This window comes from Phocoena phocoena, chromosome 7 (genome assembly GCF_963924675.1).
Source record: "Phocoena phocoena chromosome 7, mPhoPho1.1, whole genome shotgun sequence".
Classification (NCBI taxonomy): domain Eukaryota; kingdom Metazoa; phylum Chordata; class Mammalia; order Artiodactyla; family Phocoenidae; genus Phocoena; species Phocoena phocoena.
In genome coordinates this window covers 55,491,603-55,510,565 of record NC_089225.1, presented here as the reverse complement: position 1 = coordinate 55,510,565, position 18,963 = coordinate 55,491,603, and the positions used below count along the sequence as shown (strand labels likewise).

General features: G+C 42.4%; 1 protein-coding gene across 9 annotated transcripts in view; it reads right to left on the bottom strand.

The window, feature by feature from the left end:
• Window positions 1-7,581: 7,581 nt before the first annotated feature.
• Window positions 7,582-18,963, bottom strand: part of RAPGEF4 (Rap guanine nucleotide exchange factor 4) — a 321,867-nt gene continuing 310,485 nt past the window's right edge. For 8 of the 9 annotated variants that reach the window (XM_065880401.1, XM_065880405.1, XM_065880408.1 and 5 more), the window contains 2 exons: window positions 11,843-11,897; window positions 8,845-8,972 (listed from right to left, as the gene is read on the bottom strand). In XM_065880401.1, the coding sequence (XP_065736473.1) occupies window positions 8,845-8,972; window positions 11,843-11,897 (183 nt within the window). Of the gene's footprint in view, window positions 8,973-11,842; window positions 11,898-18,963 lie in introns of all 9 variants that reach the window. The other variant, XM_065880400.1, reaches the window with a different exon arrangement.

The following is an 18,963-nucleotide window of genomic DNA, read 5'->3' as shown; positions in this document are numbered from 1 at the left end:
ATGAGGTCACTGCTTTTTTCCCTGGGTCCTGATGTGCACGAGACCTTTGTGTGCCCTCCAAGAGTGGAGTTTCTCTTTCCCACAGTCCTGTGGAATTCCTGCGATCAAACGCTGCTGGCCTCCAAGGTCAGATTCTCTAGGGGGGCTTCTCCTCCCATTGACAGACCCCCAGGCTGGGGAGCCTGACGTTGGGCCCAGAACCTTCACTCCTGTGGGAGATCCTCTGTGGTATAATTATTTTCCAGTTTGTGGGTCGCCCACCTGGCAGGTGTGCGATTTGATTTTATCGTGGTTGCTCCTCTCTTACCATCTTGTTGTGGCTTCTTTGTCTTTGGATGTAGGTTTTCTTTCTTGGTAGGTTCCAGCATTTTTTGTTCGTTGGTTGTTCAGCAGTTAGTTGTGATTTTGGTGTTTTCATAAGAAAAGGTGAGCTCATGTCCTTCTACTATGCCATCTTGTCTCCGTCTCTTGATGTCCTCTTTCACATCATCATGTTCATCCTTTTGCTGTTCATTGTAGTTATAATTGCTTTCACAATTAAATTTTTTTTGTTTTTCTTAGAAATCTACTGACTTATTTAAGTGATATACTTTCCTATTTAAGTGTTATACTTTCCTATTTTGATTTTCTCTTTCCTATGGATTCTTCTTTTCTATTTAGAGAAGAGTTTTCAGTATTTTTTTTTTTAGGATAGGCTTAGTATTACTGTATTCTTTTAGTTTTTGCTTGTCTGAGAAATTCTTTATCTCTCCCTCTATTCTAAATGACAGCCTTGCTGGGTAGAGTATCCTAGGTTGCAGGTTTTTTCCTTTCAGGACTTTGACTAAATCTTATCACTCCCTCTGGCTTGTGAAGTTTCTGTAGAGAAAGCAGCTGATAGCCTTATGGGGGTTCTCTTGTGACTCTTTGTTTTCTCTTGCTGTCTTTAGAATCCTCTTTTATCTTTTTTTTTTTTTGTGGCACGCGGGCATCTCACTGTTGTGGCCTCTCCCTGTTGTGGCCTCTCCCGTTGTGGAGCACAGGCTCTGGACGCACAGGCTCAGCGGCCATGGCTCATGGGCCCAGCCACTCCGCGGCATGTGGGATCTTCCCGGACCGAGGAACGAACCCGTGTCCCCTGCATCGGCAGGCGGACTCTCAACCACTGTGCCACCAGGGAAGCTCTAGAATCCTCTTTTATCTTTAACTTTTGCCATTTTATAATTATGCTATGTTTTGGTGTAGGTCTGTTTGGGTTCATCTTGTTTGGGACCCTCTGTGCTTCCTGTACCTGGATATGTTTCCTTCTTTAGGTTCAGGAAGTTTTCAATCATAATTTCTTCAAATATGTTTTCTTTTTTAAAAATTTTTATTTATTTATGGTTGCATTGGGTCTTTGTTGCCGCACGCAGGCTTTCTCTAGTTGCAGTGTGCAGGCTTTTCATTGTGGTGGCTTCTCCTGCTGTGGAGCATGCAGGCTTCAGTAGTTGTGGCATGCAGGCTCAGTAGTTGTGGCTCGGCTTCAGTAGTTGTGGCTTGTGGGCTCAGTAGGTGCGGCTCATGGGCTCAGTAGGTGTGGCTCATGGGCTCTAGAGCGCAGGCTCAGTAATTGTGGCACATGGGCCCAGTTGCTCTGTGGCATGTGGGATCTTCCCAGACCAGGGCTTGAACCTGTGTCCCTTGCATTTGGTAGGTGGATTCTTAACCACTGCACCACCAGGGAAGACCCAGATGTGTTTTCTATCCACTTTTCTTTTTCTTCTCCTTCTGGGATCTCTATTATGTGTAGATTGGCTTGGTCTAAATTATCCCATAGGTCTTGCATATTGCTTTTTTTTCCCACTTGCTTTTCTGTCTGTTGTTTTGATTGGGTAATTTCCATTAATCTATTTTCCAGATCATCTATTCTTTCTCCTGTGTTATTTAGTTTGCTATTTATTGCCTTCAGTTTTTGTTTTGGCAAATGAATTTACATTGGCTCCTCTTTATAGTCTCTAGTTCCCTGTTACAGTGATTTGCATTTCTTTTTCCTTTGCTTTTTTTTTTTGGGCCACAACATGCAGCTTGTGGGATCTCAGTTCCCTGACCAGGGATTGAACCCAGGCCACAGCAGTGAAAGTGCTGAATCATAATCACTAGACCACCAGGGAACTCCCTGAATTTCTATTGATAGCCTTTTAAATTCCTTTAGTATTTTTATTACTTCCTTTTTAAACCTGGGGTCTCCTAGACTGGAGAGGTCTGTTTCATTGTTTGTTCTTTCAGGGGAATTCTTTTGTTCTTTAATAATAGAGTAATTGGGAGTAATTCCTCTGCTTTTTCATTTTACTTGGCTTTCTCTGAATTTAGGAGAAACAGTTATCTACTGTGGTCTTGAAGTGCCATTTTTATGTGGGAGTGTCCCTGTGTAGCCTATGTAAGTCTAATATTTTTGGTGTGAGGATTGTTTTTGGTATGGATGTCTGCCATATCTTTCCTCAGTGTGTGCTGGCTGTTATCCCCTTGTTAGGGTGTGTGATTGCTGTTGTGGTGACCAGAGCCTGCTCTGGCTGTTGAATGGGGCCTCCTCTTTGCTCTGGGGTTGTCACATCCCTGTGGGTGTCAGGGTCTGCTCCCCAGTTGTTGGAGTAGAAGCCCTGAGATCCGTTTCAGAGCTGTGGTGTGAGGTAGGCATTACTGGAGCACTCCTGCTGGGAGAGGAGGCACTGAGTATTCCTCCACAGAAGCTGTCCACGTAGAAGTGCACTCTGTGGTATCATTTGTCATGTGTTGTGTGGGCTCACAAAGTACACTGTTGTTGGCACTGCCCTCAGCGTTGCCTCAACCCTGGAAATGCAGGAGATAAGTCTGGGTGTCCCTCAGGCACTGTGCTCACAAAGCCTCCAGCCCAGACCCACTGAAGTCTGGTACCCAGACCTGCTGTAGTCATGCACCTGGACACACAGTGGGAGCTACAGTAATCAGCTCACATGCCAGCCCCGTCTCCTCGTGAGTGAACCCACAAAGCCCGCTGCTATTAATGCTGGACCCGCCACCACCATGGGAGCACCGGCAATCTGCTTGGATATCCTGCAGGCGCTGAGCTTACAGAGCTACTGGAGGCGTAAATCCCAGGAATTCGCACAGTTGTGGGGAATTGGCTCAGACTTCAGACCCACCTCCGTGTGTGTGCAATCCACAGGTGCTCGCACGCTCCCAGGGCTCAGAGGCAGAGCCGCGCCAGCTGTGAGCATGCTGAGAACGGGGCTGCCGTGGTGGGACCCCACCCCTCCTTTCATATGCAGCTTAACAATGGGGTTTTTATGGCAGACCTGGGCTCCATCCTGTGCAAACCCCTCGTTGTGGCCTGGACCACACTCCAGTCCCTTTGGGCTGTCTCTGTGCAGCCAACCCTAGTCCTCTCCCCGGGTCTGCACAAGGACAACATCGTACGGTTCCACTTAGATGACGTAACTTCCAAATCCGTAAGAGTGAAGCCGTGGTTTGCAGGCGCTGGGGGGAGGGGGAAGTGGAGAGTTACTGTGTAATAGGTGGCTTCAGTTTAGGTTGATGAGAAGTTGTGGGGATGGATGGCAGTGATGGTTGCACAGCAGCGTGAATGTACTTCATGCCACTGAACTGTGTACTCAGAAATGGTTAGAATGGTATATTTTATGTTATGTGTATTTTGCCACAACAAAAAATTAAAAAGTGGCCCAGTGTAGACCAAGTAAGGAGGAAGAAGAGTGTTTGACTCTGTGTGGGTTCTGGGTCTACCACTGCTCTTTAATATTTGCCATTATGCACAATTCCCTCTGCCCTACCTTTTAAGCCTGCATTATAAGTAATTAAGGAATTAGATTTGACACATGTGGCATCCACAGTGAGGGATCATAAAGCAATGGCCCTGCCCCGTAAGGGCTGCCATTAGAAATGCAACCCCCCCCTGCCTTTAGCACTTCGGGCTTCCTACTGCTCTGGGGTAAAAGATGAAGCTCCTTAAAAAGGCCTTGCAAGGCTTTGCACACGCTGAGCCCAACTTAGGTCTCCAGCACACCTTGAAGCCTGCTCACCCTTGCTCTCTCTGCTCTTCCACAGTGAGCTTTCCACCGTCAGTTCTTCGTGCCGCCAAGGTTGTTTCCTCCTTAGAACATATTCTCTCCTCTCTCTGCTTAGTTAGCATTTTCCTCCTTCAGAGTTCAGGTCAACTGTTCCTGCACAGAAAACATTTCCTCACCTCAGATCAGGTTAAATCCTCTTACTACATGTTCTGGCAACCCCACATCCTTTCTTGGAAGTGATTTTATATTTGTTTGTTTGTTTATTTGATTACTCTTCTGTCTTTCCCAATAGGTGATAAGCTCTAGGAGAACAGGGATCCTCTAGCTTTTCTCACATTGAATCCTGAGCTCTTAGAGGGCCTGGCACTCGCTCATAAGCCCCTCAATCATTATTTGTTTTGTTTTGTTTTTTGGTTTTTTTTTTTTTTGCGGTACGCGGGCCTCTCACTGTTGTGGCCTCTCCCGTTGTGGAGCACAGGCTCCGGACGCGCAGGCTCAGCGGCCATGGCTCACGGGCCCAGCCGCTCTGCGGCATGTGGGATCTTCCCGGACCGGGGCACGAACCCGTGTCCCCTGCATCGACAGGCGGACTCTCAACCACTGCGCCACCAGGGAAGCCCCCCTCAATCATTATTGGCTAATGAATGAATGAATAGAAAGATAACTAACAATATCAAACTAAGTCAAAAATTCTTCTCCAGTTTATAAGTCATTGATGCTGTGACCTGCCCATCGAATACATTCTTCACCATGTAAGACACATAGAGAAAATTAAGATTATTTCATAGCAAGAGATGTAATACATTTTATTTTTATTTATTTATTTATTTTTTTTGCGGTACACGGGCCTCTCACTGTTGTGGCCTCTCCCGTCGCGGAGCACAGGTTCCGGACGCGCAGGCTCAGTGGCCATGGCTCACGGGCCCAGCCGCTCCACGGCACATGGGATCCTCCCGGACCGGGGCACGAACCCGTGTCCCCTGCATCGGCAGGCGGACTCCCAACCACTGCACCACCAGGGAAGCCCAAGAGATGTAATACATTTTAGATTGACAGCAAAAAGAAAGCTATTCAAGGTAGGGGTTCATTTTTACAACACTGCATATTCTATGTTGATTTTTCAAAAAAAAATTATAAGTACAGCTTGAAACCAGAATGACACTTAAGTTTCTCACACTGGTAGTTATTGATCCTCATTCATATTTCAGAGGAAATACCATTGAATTCAGGAGAAATCTATTTAACCTGCATGGCATTCAAAAATTGCTGGAAAAGCTTAGCTCCTGTACACTGCCAGTGACCTTGCTAAGCAGGTATGTGAAACACTTAAATGTATAATTTTCTACAGGTGCTTTTGGTAAAAACATTCTTTCCTCTTTCTTATATCTTCCAGCAAACCTCATTATCCTTCTTGTGACCCTGTAGGCTTCTCATTTTCTCTTGGCTTGTTTGCAAGTTTTAAAATATGAACTGCATCTCCTGCTTCAGGAAGAGTTGTTTGGCTACTACTCTCCATTTTTACTGTGTGAATTCTTTTACTTCGCCATCAGTACCTTGAATAATGGTGTTTAATGCATTTTCAAAGAAGCCAGACATAATTAAAAATCTCTTATCTTTATTAAGTAAAGCAATACTTATTCTCATTTGGAAGACCAAGGGGAATATACATGGGAGAATATGTATTAATTTTGAATAATGTGGAAACTATATTAAAATAAGGTCATAAGGGGTCAGTCACCATGGAGTTGGGGAAAAGAAGCTGTCATGTAGGATACCAGCTTTTAAATAAGATAGGAGTAAGGAAGAGTAAACAAGAGCAAGGATGCCCAAGGGATAGGCTGTCAGCTTAATTTGTCAGCTTTTAAAATTTTCTAAGGAAAGGAAAACTACATAATGGTGGAAAATCATTATATATTATATAAGGGAAACTTTGCAGCTGATATTGAGGTCTATGAGATAGTAAAATGCTGAAAAATAATGACTTCAATAAAATTTATTCAGTGACTTTTTTTTATTCTCTAGTAAATCCTAGGCTTTGTGTCCGACTCTGGATAGGAGGCGTAACATTGCATAAAACACCACCCCTGTACCTGGGGACCTTGAATGATTACATAAATGAACACAGAAAGACATTTGGCTGCCTTAGTGTTTCTCAAAGAGGCCTTTAACTGCGGATGTTAAAAGGGATTACAGACACTTCTCTGGTGGTGCAGTGGTTAAGAATCCACCTGCTGATGCAGGGGACACGGGTTTGAGCCCTGGTCCGGGAAGATCCCACATGCCGCGGAGCAACTAAGCCCACGTGCCGCAACTACTGAGCCCGCACGCCTAGAGCCTGCGCTCCGCAGCAAGAGAAGCCACTGCAATGAGAAGCCTGTGCACTGCAACGAAGAGTAGCCCCCGCTCACTGCGACTAGAGAAAGCTGCACACAGCCACGAAGACGCAACACAGCCAAAAATAAATAAATAAATTTATAAAAGGGATTACAGCAGGACTTCTCAGAGCCTTGAATATGTTAATGAACACTGGGAATCATTTCTAAGGGGGTATATTATATTATCGTTCCCAAATTTTTGAAGATGTCATCTTGGTTTTGTGTTTTGCTCTGCAATTGTGCGTGTTTTGGGAGGAACAGCTTATGAACTTGTGAGGTTTCTTTTTAACATCTTTATTGGAGTATAATTGCTTTACAATGTTGTGTTAGTTTCTGCTGTACAACAAAGTGAATCAGCTATATTATAGTATACGTATATCCCCATATCTCCTCCCTCCTACCCTCCCTATCCCACCCCTCCTGGTTGTCACAAAGCACCAAGCTGATCTCCCTGTGCGATGCAGCTGCTTCCCACTAGCTATTTTACGTTTGGTAGTGTATATATGTCCATGCCACTCTCTCGCTTCGTCCCAGCTTACCCTTCCCCCTCCCCGTGTCCTCAAGTCCATTCTCTACTGAACTTGTGAGATTATAGCCTGGAATACACTCTGGAAAATGCTGACATTAAAATACAGACATGGGTCCGGAAATTAAATAATTTTGGAAAATTTTTCATCAAATAGTATACGAATTGCTTAAATCACTGAGAAATTGCGTAGGACCCATAACAGGCAGCTCTAAAATCTCGTGCCTCTTCATAGCAGCAGTATTCCTAATAGCTGAAAAGTGGCAACCACCCAAATGTCCATTAATTGATAAATGGGCGAACAACATGTTGTATATCCATATCATGGAATATTATTCAGCTATAAAAAGGAATGGAGTACTGATACCTGCTACAATGTGGATGGACCTTGAAGACATTACGCTAAGTGAAATAAACCAGACACAAAAGTCTCCATATTATATGATTCCATTTAAACAAAATGTCCGGAATAGGTAAATCCACAGAGACAGAAAGCAGATTAATGGTTTCCAAGGACTGGTGGGAGATGAAAATGAGGAGTGGCTGCTAATGGGTATGGGGTTTATTTAAGGGATAAGGAGAACATTCTGGAATTACATAGTGATGATGGTTGAACAATCTTATGAATATATTAAAAACCACCAAACTGTACACTTTTTAAAAAGGTGACTTTTAGAGTATGTGAATTTTATTTCAATTAAAAGAAATCCAGGATCCCATCATACCAGATGGTTATCTCTCCCATATTATAGGAATTGAGAACAACACACCTTTTCTTGTCACAATTATATTTAATGAAGATAGTAGCTGTTATTTACAGAAGATATACATACATACAATTCCTACACATTAAATGTAGCCTAATTGTGAAAACAGGAAAAAATGTACTCCAAAATTACATACTAAATAAAATAAATAAAAAGTAATTATTTGGCACAATATCTATCATGTAGCAAATAAATAACTCTACCATTGATTGAATGAACTATTTACAATCTATTTGAAAGTGCAAAACAATTGCTGAAAATTAAGATATCTGTGATAACATTTAAGTCCAGAAAATATGTGGGATTTTTTTAATCAGTAACAATAATTAGCCAATAGTAAAGGTTTTTTTTAATGCCCAGGAAAATAATTTTGAAAAATGTTTTCTGAATATTGTGCTCTTTTGAAGTGTCTTTTTTATTTTAATCTTAACGCTAGCAATTTTAAGAACCTTGGAGTTTCTCAGTGGAATTCTTATATATGTACTCCTGATTTGTAAGTTTAAAAAAGTTACATTGTAAACATAAATATTATTCTATATGTCATTCAGAAATTACAGACCAGTCCTCCCTAAATTACATAAGCAGCCAGAATGTTTTGTAGTAATGTGGTCGGGTGCAGTTCCTTCAGAGGTAAAACTATGAAGATGGAAGAATACAGTCTCTAATTTGGAGTTACACGGATTCCTCAACCCCTTCCAAAAACTCCATGCTCAAATCAAAATGTTGAGTGAGAAATTATGAAGCTATACCACCAATGATGCAGGCAAATAAATACCATTTGTAGCACATCTCATCCTGTAAACACTCCTAGAAAAAAATATCAGCTTGATACTTCTCTTGACAATGATATTTCTACCATACTCTTCATGTGGGTCTTATTTTATGTTTCAGCAAAGAAGATGGCACAACTGGAAATAAAATACGGTGACTACAAACGGGGGATTCCTAAGCTAGTGTGTGCAAGCTGTGTGCAAGTCAAAGAATTTCTTCTTTTGTCATGACGCTGGTAAGCTGAATGCAGCACTGAGATGTCTCAGGATGGGTTTTTGCTTGTTTTATAGAGTTCTCTAGTGACAATACAGTGAGTACTAGCATAAATGGCATTTTTGAAAGATTGTGGACTGGACGCAAACCGTTGTTCTGAGCACTTTAAATGTCTATGGTCGACGAGGCTCTAATCTGTGTGACATCTGTGATAAAGTTCTCTGGTTGTCAATCACATTTAATTGTCGTACATAACTCCGGACATCCTGATGGTTTTTATTAGCCTGAGCTGCATCAGGATCTGTTGAAAGAGAAAAGAGCAGGATTAGCATTGCATAATATATGGACATAAGATACAGCCTTCCTTACTCCAGCTTTTACATTTATCATAAATTCCTGGGTTCCATCAAGACCTTTCAACATGTTATATTCATTGAAATGTTTCCACTTGGATGTTCCATCTCCTCCCTCCCACCCTATTCTTCCCTGGAATCACATATTTTGATCATTTTCCTTTGCATTACATATTGTTAAAAAAAAAAAGGCACCAAATAAAAGTGAAAGCATCGCCTGACAGCCCTGGTTATACATTAAAATTGTTTGCCCTTGCCATCCCACCTGTGTCTCACACTCCCTTTGATCCAGATGAGGACTAATGGCATAGTTTTCATTAGCTCCTAACAAAAGCACTTAACACCTGGGCTGAACTGAAGCAAGCAAGTGTGAGACTAGTAAGTCCAACTCCCCTCATTACTTGCATACAATATACAGCATTATTGCATAGATTGTGTGTTCTCAGAGACTGTCCATACTCAGAAAAAAAAAAAGAAAAATCAACTCGGGCTGAAGGCATGACTTGTGCCCGACCTTCAATTCTCCGATGCTGTTTGTTCTGAAATCCCAATTACTATTCTATTCTCATCCACTCCCCAAAGCACTCGAGCAGCAGAGCTATCTGAAGTTAACCAATTTCCCTAAAACTAGGCTGAAAGAAGAATCAAAGGCTCAGATCCCTACACAGAGAACAGACATGAATGAGGAAGGCCATTCGACAGTGGTGAACTGGAAACACAGTTCCCTTCAGAAGTGACTACGCAGCTCTTGCATGCTGATGCCATGTGGGGATCTGCACCCTGAGTTGCTGGATCTTCCTTTTTTTTTCTAGAGAAATGAGAAATCTGGATTTCTTCTCTGGGAGTTCTTCCATTTTTGAATGGTGACATTATTTCACAATAAAAGGGAAAAAAAGCTCCGTTTCGATCCAACACCTTGGCCATGGTCCCTGGGTGGCCTCTGCCCTGTGGATCCCTGGTGTGGGACACTGGGAGTGGCCAAGCCAGCCGGGACTCTGGACCAGTGTTCTTTCCGCCATAGCACACTGCCTTCTGCAGTCCATCTGTTCTCTTTAGATCCACACACCACTCCCAAAGACAATTAGAATGCCATCTGCATGAGGGGCGAAGGGGAGTGCTGCAGGTCTGAACACAGAAAAGCAGAGAAAAGATACAAAGGCCCCCACTTGCTCTAAGAAGAAACTCATCAGTATAATTATCACATATAAATAATACCACAGTGTCTAATTCCCTCGCTTGTCACTGGCGGTCTACTCTACATTTACAATATACTGTAATTACACTGTACATATTCCCACAGTGTTTATGAATCTATCCTTATAGCTTTATCTATAGATTTTTGCCTTCGGAGCTAAGCAGCTGTTGTTTACCAGCAGTTACTGGTAACTTCAACAAATGCAGTGGAGATTTGTATATATAAAATTTCCCCCCGTGTCTCTAGGAGATATAGGAGAATGTAGGATTTACTTCCGAAGAAGTTTATAGAACAAAATATATTCTATCTTGGTTCTTCTCTGGTTCTTGGACCTCATGGAGAACCTTCTCAAGGCTTTGAACCCTCTTAGGCACACAGCATTTGTGTTTAATTTCAGGAATTTCCTAGAACCCCCTGAAGGGCCATGGATTCTAGGTTATAAACCTTTGTTGTGTAGACTGGCATCACTTATATGTTCTCATACTCACTTGTATAACTGCCTTACGATCGTGTTTTTACTAGATGAAGAGAGATGAGAGACTTTAATTCTGGCAGAATCCACATAAGATCAGTTGATGAGGTGCAAGCCTGCACCTTTTGGAAGGAAGAGGAGGCGTAATCATTTGAATCAAGTTTTTAAAGACCTTGCTCCCCAAGTCAAGACTATTTTTCCTAGATTTCCCCCCCGGGCATTAAAAAATGAATGTTTAGCAGTTCTGGTATCCTGTGTTAGCAGACCCTCGCTTTGGGCCAGTCCTGTGCTAGGAAGAGCAAAGATAGCTCTGATGAATAACACAAGAAGCTTTTAGTCTCTGGGCACTAGGTTTATTGGAGGGGAATCCTGGTACTGGTAGCCTCGAAGTCATGTCCATGTCAAATTATCATGTTAAGTTAATGAGCCCAATGACTTCAATGACTCATACAATGAAGTTATTAGTACAAAACTTTATAGGGGCTACCCTCTCACTCCTAGGCCAGCTGGAGGGAACCAAAGCTCCAGCCCCTACCCAAAGTCCCAGTCCAGAGGAGACAGTAGCACTGGCCTGGCAGGGTGATCTGCTGCGATGATGCAACTTAACTCCCAACAGTTTCAACTTGCTATTTATTATTAGCGACGCTTTTATATTAAAGCATTGTATTATACCAGTTTTTGTACAGATTTAAGAAAAGCACCTTAATTCACCTAGAAATTCTAGAAATATAATATGAATTCCTGCTGTGGGACCTTTTACACATGTGCTCATAGACATTGATGCCTTCTCGCAACACCCCAAGAGACAATAAATATTGTCTTTCCCAGTTTATAAACGACAGAATGAGTCATTACGAGTTGATGTGAGTTTCTCAACATGAAGCAGTGAGTCATAGAGTTGGTTAGAGTCAGGATTTGTTGGCAATCATGCCTTAGCTGTCTATCCACTCTGTTAAGAGCAGATGAATTCTCTAAGTTCATAAAATAATATTCTTATGGTTATTTTAAATGCAAGGCCCCTATCCCATGGGATTCGTGGTCCAAAGGGTCTCTGACACCATCAAATATTGTCCAGACTTCTAGAATGTCTCAGTAGCCTCACTGAAAAGGACTTAGCCACCAAGATCCATATTGCAGCGGCATTAACTTACTGAAGGGTTGGCTCCTGCAGTATCTCACCGTTCTGGCAGTATTTGCAATCATGCGCTAAAAAGAATAAAAAGGAAAACTGAAATGCAGGTAAACTTAGTGTAGAATCCAAAAAAGAAACAAACCATTATTTATTTCAGCAATACCTGGGACCACGAGAAACAGCAGGTTCTGAGATGTGGATTATCTGGAGGCAACTGGTTGATGTATAATAACCTGTTTAATCACTTGAAAGAGGCACCCACCCCCGCATGCCCCCCTCCCACACATACAAGGTATTTGTCAGGTGAGGAATACTAGTGACGTAACTCTCCTCTAATTGCTTGTTCCTCAAGATGTAAAAAGCAGGCTGTCATTCCTGAGAAATGGACCTTACTCCTCAGGACTCGTTTTTACCATCCTTTCTTGAGGTCACTGTGAATTTGCAAGAGAATAATTTGTAACTATTCTAGATCTGGAGAATGGTTTGCTTGTCAAGTTCCTCACAGTAAACAGGACTCAATAATGAGGTGTTTGATGATATTCATGGAACAATCATAGATATTCTATGGCCACATTTTTCCTATACACTATGCATGATTAACCTTTCTCATCTTCCAGCAAAAGTGTGTGTTTTAATGTTCACCTTAATTATGTGATTCCCTCCCACCTTCCTCCTTCATCCTTCCTGATTATAACACTAACACGCATATTTTAGAATATAGTTTCAGACAGTAACTTCAGTTATATTTTGGTACATTTCCTTCTAATACTTTAAAAAATACATAAGCATGTTTTTCAAAAAACGGAAGTCATAACATACATGTTTGTTTTGATCTGAATCTTTTCATATGGCATTATGACTCTTTTCCATGCCATTTGCATTTTAAAATCCTTTTTAAATAAGCAGGTATTCAGTCATGTGGATGGATCATAATTTATTGAACCTTTTAATTTTGTCATTAAGCGATCTCAACTTCTAAGTTTTGGTTGCCATAAAAACGTATAAGGAAACCTTTTGAACCGTGCTCAACTTAGTTAAAAACAAGAAAAGAAAGAAAGAAATGAAGGACAAGAAACGTAAGGAAAAATATCAGTGAGACTGAAGCACTGTTTCTGAGTCACCATGTACATTTCTTGCTCGTGGTATTTTAAGGGTGACTGTGTAACGTCTCAGGACATGGAGACCCCCAGTCTCTGTGTAACATCTCAGGACACTTTTGCTCTCAAGGCGGTCCCGCAGAGATGGTGGATTAATTCTAACACTAGCAGAAAATCTGTTAAGGCTCCAGCCAGGAAAAGAGACTTTCTAATCTCTGAGTGGCTATTGCTTTTTTCTCTCCTGGAACCTTGGCTTGCTAAAATATAGAAAATGGCTCTGAGAAAACTGATGTAGTGTTAAAAAAAAAAAAAAATCCACTTATTTGGCACTTATTTGGCAGGGAAATTTTTTCATAGAAGAGTTGGAACTTTACAAATATGTACAGGTGAACATTCATAATACCTCACTAAATACTATTGCTCTGAGGCCTGTGGCATGCACCAAGTGACATCTGTCTGCACTGGGTAATTTCTCATACACAAAGAGGCACTTGGAAAAGTTAGAACTTCACTTTCATAAAGGCTCCTGCAAACCAGGACGTCCGGTGATCAGCATGAGAAATATATTACAAATACCTCCAAGAAAATGTAACATACAATGTATAATTAGCCTCTGATATATGGAGCCCTGAAATAAACAGTAACTACGATAATTTTCCCGCTAATTTACTTTAAGTTGTTTTTTCACTTCTCCAAGGGCTTTGCATTTGAAGGGCGCAAGTATATTCCATGTAGAATTATTGTAATTCTTCAGATATTGAATGGAGTGTAATTACTGAAAACGCTGGGAAATGCTGCCCAGTGTGCCCCTCCAAAGAATAATAAAACAATTAGCAGGGGTCAGAAACCTCTTCCTATACCATTTTGTAGGGAGTAATTGTTCTGCTTTTCAGTTTTGAAAGCTAAAACATTTCATTCTGACTTTGGTTTTGGACTGCTCTTTACAGCTATACTCTGAGGCTTCATAATTTTTAGCTCATTATGTAGTTTAAAACGTGAGAACAATTGTTTAAATCAGTAATTTCCAGCTCTGGAGTTCATTCTACCTTTCTAAATCTTTGATTAATTTTAACAGTGGTTTTAATTTTGACGTATCCCTTTTAATTGTACTCAAAGATAACTTCAGTTTAACTTTGCAATCCAAATCTGGCTTTGCAATGAGGCCCATTCTTTCCCTTTGAGGTGGCTACACGATAATGTAATATGTAAACCCTTAGTAACAGCACCCGGACTCTACTAGCACTGCTGGTCAATGCAGTTACAGAATGCTTTCACAAGGCCAAAGAAGGGTTAACTTGTTATTTCTAACCCCACCCTCTTTTGCACCCACTGACACGTGCAATATTTAATATGCTGCTAACAGCTACAAGGTGCTTTCCTGGGGCTGCAGAAGGAGACTTCAGAAGGCCCCTTCGTTTGTCTCCAGGGGCCTAAGGCCATCAAAGCCTGCCTACAAATAATGGCTCCCCACTGTTTAAAGGCATCAGCAACGAGGGGCTCATCACCTCCAAGGACAGCCCCTTGCAGTTTTAGACATGTATGACTACTGGACATTTCTTTATCATTTTGAGTCCAAGTCCCTTTTTTTTCCCCACATCGTTATTGAAGTATAATTGCTTTACAATGTTGTGTTAGTTTCTGCTGTACAACAAAGTGAATCAGCTATATGTATACATATATCCCCATATCCCCTCCCTCTTGCGCCTCCCTCCCACCCTCCCTATACACCCCTTTGCTTTTCACCCCACTAATCCTAGTTCTGAGCTCTGGAGCCACAACACATGTGTTTAGTTCCGCTTTAAGGGGACGGTTCTTTAAATACTTGAAGACAGCTATCACGGACATCTCTTCACCCCCAAGTCTTTTCTGGTTCAGCCTAAATTTTCCCACTTTCTTCACCAGTTTCTCCTAAGTTTCAGGTATCTTGTGGATAGTGTCTAGCGCGGTGCCTTACCCTCAGCAAATCACAGAGTGCAGAAGAAACACGATTTTCCTTCCTCGATCTAGATGATGCTACACATCAAAGTCCCCGATTTAAAAAAAGCCACACTGCTGACATCTGAACTTATAGTGAATTAAACCTCTCAGCCCTCTTCACTGAGCTTCCTTCTCTATAGATGTGCAGATGGTTTCTTGGACCAAAGTGGAGGGTTTTGCATTTATCTCCACTAAAAGCCATCCAGTTAGTCTTTCGATTCTTCCGCAGGCTTAAGCCTCACATGTCATTTCTGACGGCAGATGACTGTTTATTCATTGCTGTTCCGAGGGAAGGTTGGCAGAAACTAAGGTTAAAAGACATAGGCTTTATTATCCAACTGCCACAGCAGGGATGAAGCCAAAAGTTATACCCTAGGCTTTGTGGCGCTGCCAGAGCACGCTGGCCTGCCTGGAGCAGACCAGGCAACTTTCCTACCAAGCCAGGCCAGTGGGAAGATACCTGATCACTCCAAAGCAGAGCTTCTCATCTTTTTTCTTTCCCTATCCCAGCAAACCTGAGGTTATGGCACACTCCTGTTAGTAACTGGCTTGTTAAAACAGGGATTTGTAATTCAGGGGCATGTGTTCCTGAACACATTCAGGGGAATGTGTTCCTTTAGAAGGCGCCTGAATCAGTGCAGGTGGGCAGTGTGAGCCCCTCTTCACACCTGACCTGACTCTGATACAGCTCCACCCCCTGCTGTGAAGCCCCACCTTAGGGTCTGCTCGTCAGCCTGCCCTGGAGGATGCTAGCCAAGAAAGTGGTCCACAGTCAGAATGCCAGGCTTCCCCTTGGGAATCCACATTCCAAATTTCCCACAGCCACCACTTGCCTTGGGACTAATTCAAAGTACAGGTTTTCAGAGCTTCTTTGCAAGAATTAATATGCTCATACAGTTTTTCATCTACAGGGCTGAGAAGCGGACCCAACTGAAAGGTGAATCTCCCTCTGGACGTGAACTCACATGGGGAAGCTCAGAAAGGAAAAATAAGGTAGCAAGAGAAGGCTTCTGTAACTACCCTCAGGTATTTATTTCTTCTTTTTCTTCAGTGTTTATGTATTTATCTGGAAGTAATTTCAAACTTCCAGAAAATTTGCAAGAGGAGTCCAAAGAACTCGCATACAACCTGGTGAATGATTCTTAACAAGAACAGCCATTTTAAGGGCACTTCCCAGGCGTCGGGCCTGTCCTGTTCGGCAGCTCACCGCGACAGCTGACCAATGGTGAGAGTCTGATCTGGATGAAGGCGCAGACAGTGCGTGCCCAAGGACACTGTGTCAGGTATTTATTTCTTTATCAAGCTGAAAACAGAGCGACTCAGAAGCAGATGTCCTGCCTGGGGCCTGAGTTGCAGAGTGACCGGCACAAAGATGCTGTCCGGAGAGGGAGTGGCCAGCTGTACACACTTGAGCCTGGCCCAGGAGAGAGGCCCCGAGGCTGTGGTCCCAAACACAAATCTCCCTCAAGCTCGGATACAAGTAATTCCTTCCCCTTGAATCCAGTGAGGGGTCAGAGGGGGCTCTTCTCAGATGGGGTCCTCGGGGCCCAGGCCTCCCCCATTTACCTTCTGTGGCACCCTCCCCTCGGGGGCAGGCTGGCCACCTTACACCTTTACTCCTATCCAGATGGTCGATGCCCCACCAGGCCTCCCCAGCCGTCTCTGGCTTTTCTGGCCAGCTCTGTATAGACTCTTGTGCCCCGTCTAAGCTCTCCTGTCCCTGAAGGGGAGTGGACTTTCATGAGTATTTTTCAAGTTCAGGCCAGCAGGCCCTCCAGGCAACACCACCGTGCACTCTTCCTCTCCCAACCTCCTACGCACAGCCAGAAGCCTGTCTCTTCTTAGGCCACGCTCGCTCTCTGCTCCAAGTCCCTTGAGAAGGTGCTCCCAGATGTCAGGCATCTTCTAAACGCCTGCCCTCAGATGTTTTTGTCTTTCCTTCTGTTGCCCCTTGAGGTCTTTGTCCTCCTTGTTCTTAATGTTTGTAAATTGCTTTTTCTTTTCTTCTTTCTGCCCCTACTCATTGGACTCTGCCCCCGTCCATATGCCTGTCAAATCTAGGATCTCAGTCAACTACTCCTTGCTTACCATGTGTTAAACCACATTCACACCATTCTGTTTATTTCACTCAGACCCTCATATATTTGGGACAAGAATTTTTTTCCACTTGTATATCCAGAAATATATTTGTCTCTCACCTGCAAAGACTGTGCCCATGACAGCAACCAAGTGGAATTAAAGGCAAGGTGAGGACCAGAGATAAAGGATAAAAGGGCCCAGGAGCTGAGCCAGTCTTCACCGTATCCCTGAGGAAGAACCCCGGCCCCTCTTCTGGCCTATGGATCTTTAATATCCAGGAGGTGAGTGACATACAGATACAAGCGTGTAACAGGCATGATGCTCATGGTATATTGTACGTACAATGGCCATGGGGACATGGCAGCTCAGGTGTCTGTGCAGGCGCTTGCAAAATATTGTGCGTCTCTGAACGCAGGGAAGGACACTGAAGCACTGACACAATTAGCACTACAGGGAGGAGGGTGGACAGAATAGTGTCGAGTGAGGAACAGAAAGCTAAGGGAGCCATTTTGCGTAAGGTATCGGTAACGTAAAATGCTTGGGACATTCTGCTTAATCAGATTTTCTGATAAAATAGAAAATGCTTTTGGATTAAATCTTTGTTATATAAATTCCTTTATAAATGCTTTAGTGTACTGTCCTATCTCACTAAGTCCAACACCGGAATATAATTGGGTTATTCTTTTACTCAACAAATACTTTTACTCAAGTATTTCTTGCATACTTATGATATGCCAGACACCTTTTTGGGTGCTAGAGAAACTAAACGGATAAGATACTTGGTCTAGGACATTTACATTCTAGTGGAGAAGACAGGCAATGAAGAGGCAATAAAGATCATCTTAGAATGTGAAACCAGCTGTCAAAGCAAGGTTATCTGTTGAGATCCCGCTGTCTGGCGAGGTGTGGATGGCAGAAGAATATTTGAAGGATGGTCAGGGAAGACCGCTCGGAGGAGGGACACATGAGCTGAGACCTGAATGATGTGAAAGTGTCAGAGTGGTGAAGACTGAAGGAAGACAATTTTGGGCAAAGGTAACAGCTAGCGCAAAGGCCCTGAGGCAGAAAGGAAAAGAAAGAAGGTTGGTCTCACCAACTTGGACTGAATACAGCGTACATGAAGTGTGAGATGAGGCTGGATGGGGACTCAGGGTAACAAGTCTGGATTTGATTATATTTAACATGGTTTTATTTTCCTCTGATACAGGAAGTTACCTCTCTTTGCGTTTTGCTTTTTCACATTTTTGTTTTTAAATTGAAGTATAGTTGATTTACAATACTGCGTTTGTTTCAGATGTACAGCAAAGTGATTCGGTTATGCATATATATGTAAATATCTATAATTTTTTTCAACTATAGGTTATTACAAGATATTGAATATAGTTCCCTGTGCTGTACAGTAAATCTTTGTTGTTTATCTTTTTTATATACAGTAGTGTGTATCTGTTAATCCCAAACTCCCAATTTATCCCTCCCCCCACCCTGCTTCCCCATTGGTAACCCTAAGTTTGTTTTCTATGTCTGTGAGTCTGTTTCTGTTTTGTAAATAAGTTCATCTATCATTTTTTTAGATTCCACATATAAGTGATATCCTATGACATTTGTCTTTGTCTGGCTTACTTAGTATGATAATCTCTAGGTCCATCCATGTTGCTGCAAATGGCATTAATTTATTCTTTTTTATGGCTGAGTAATATTCTATTCTATATATATACACACACACACATATATATATAATATTTTACATATCTATATATACCACATCTGCTTTATCCATTTATCTGTCAGTGGACATTTAGGTTGCCTCCGTGTTTTCGCTATTGTAAATAGTGCTGCTATGAACACTGGGGTGCCTGTATCTCTTCTAATTAGTGTTCATCTTTTCTGGATATATGCCCAGAAGTGGGATTGCTGGATCATGTGGTAGCTCTATTAGTTTTTTAAGGAACCTCCATACTCTTCTCCATAGTGGTTGTACAAATTTACA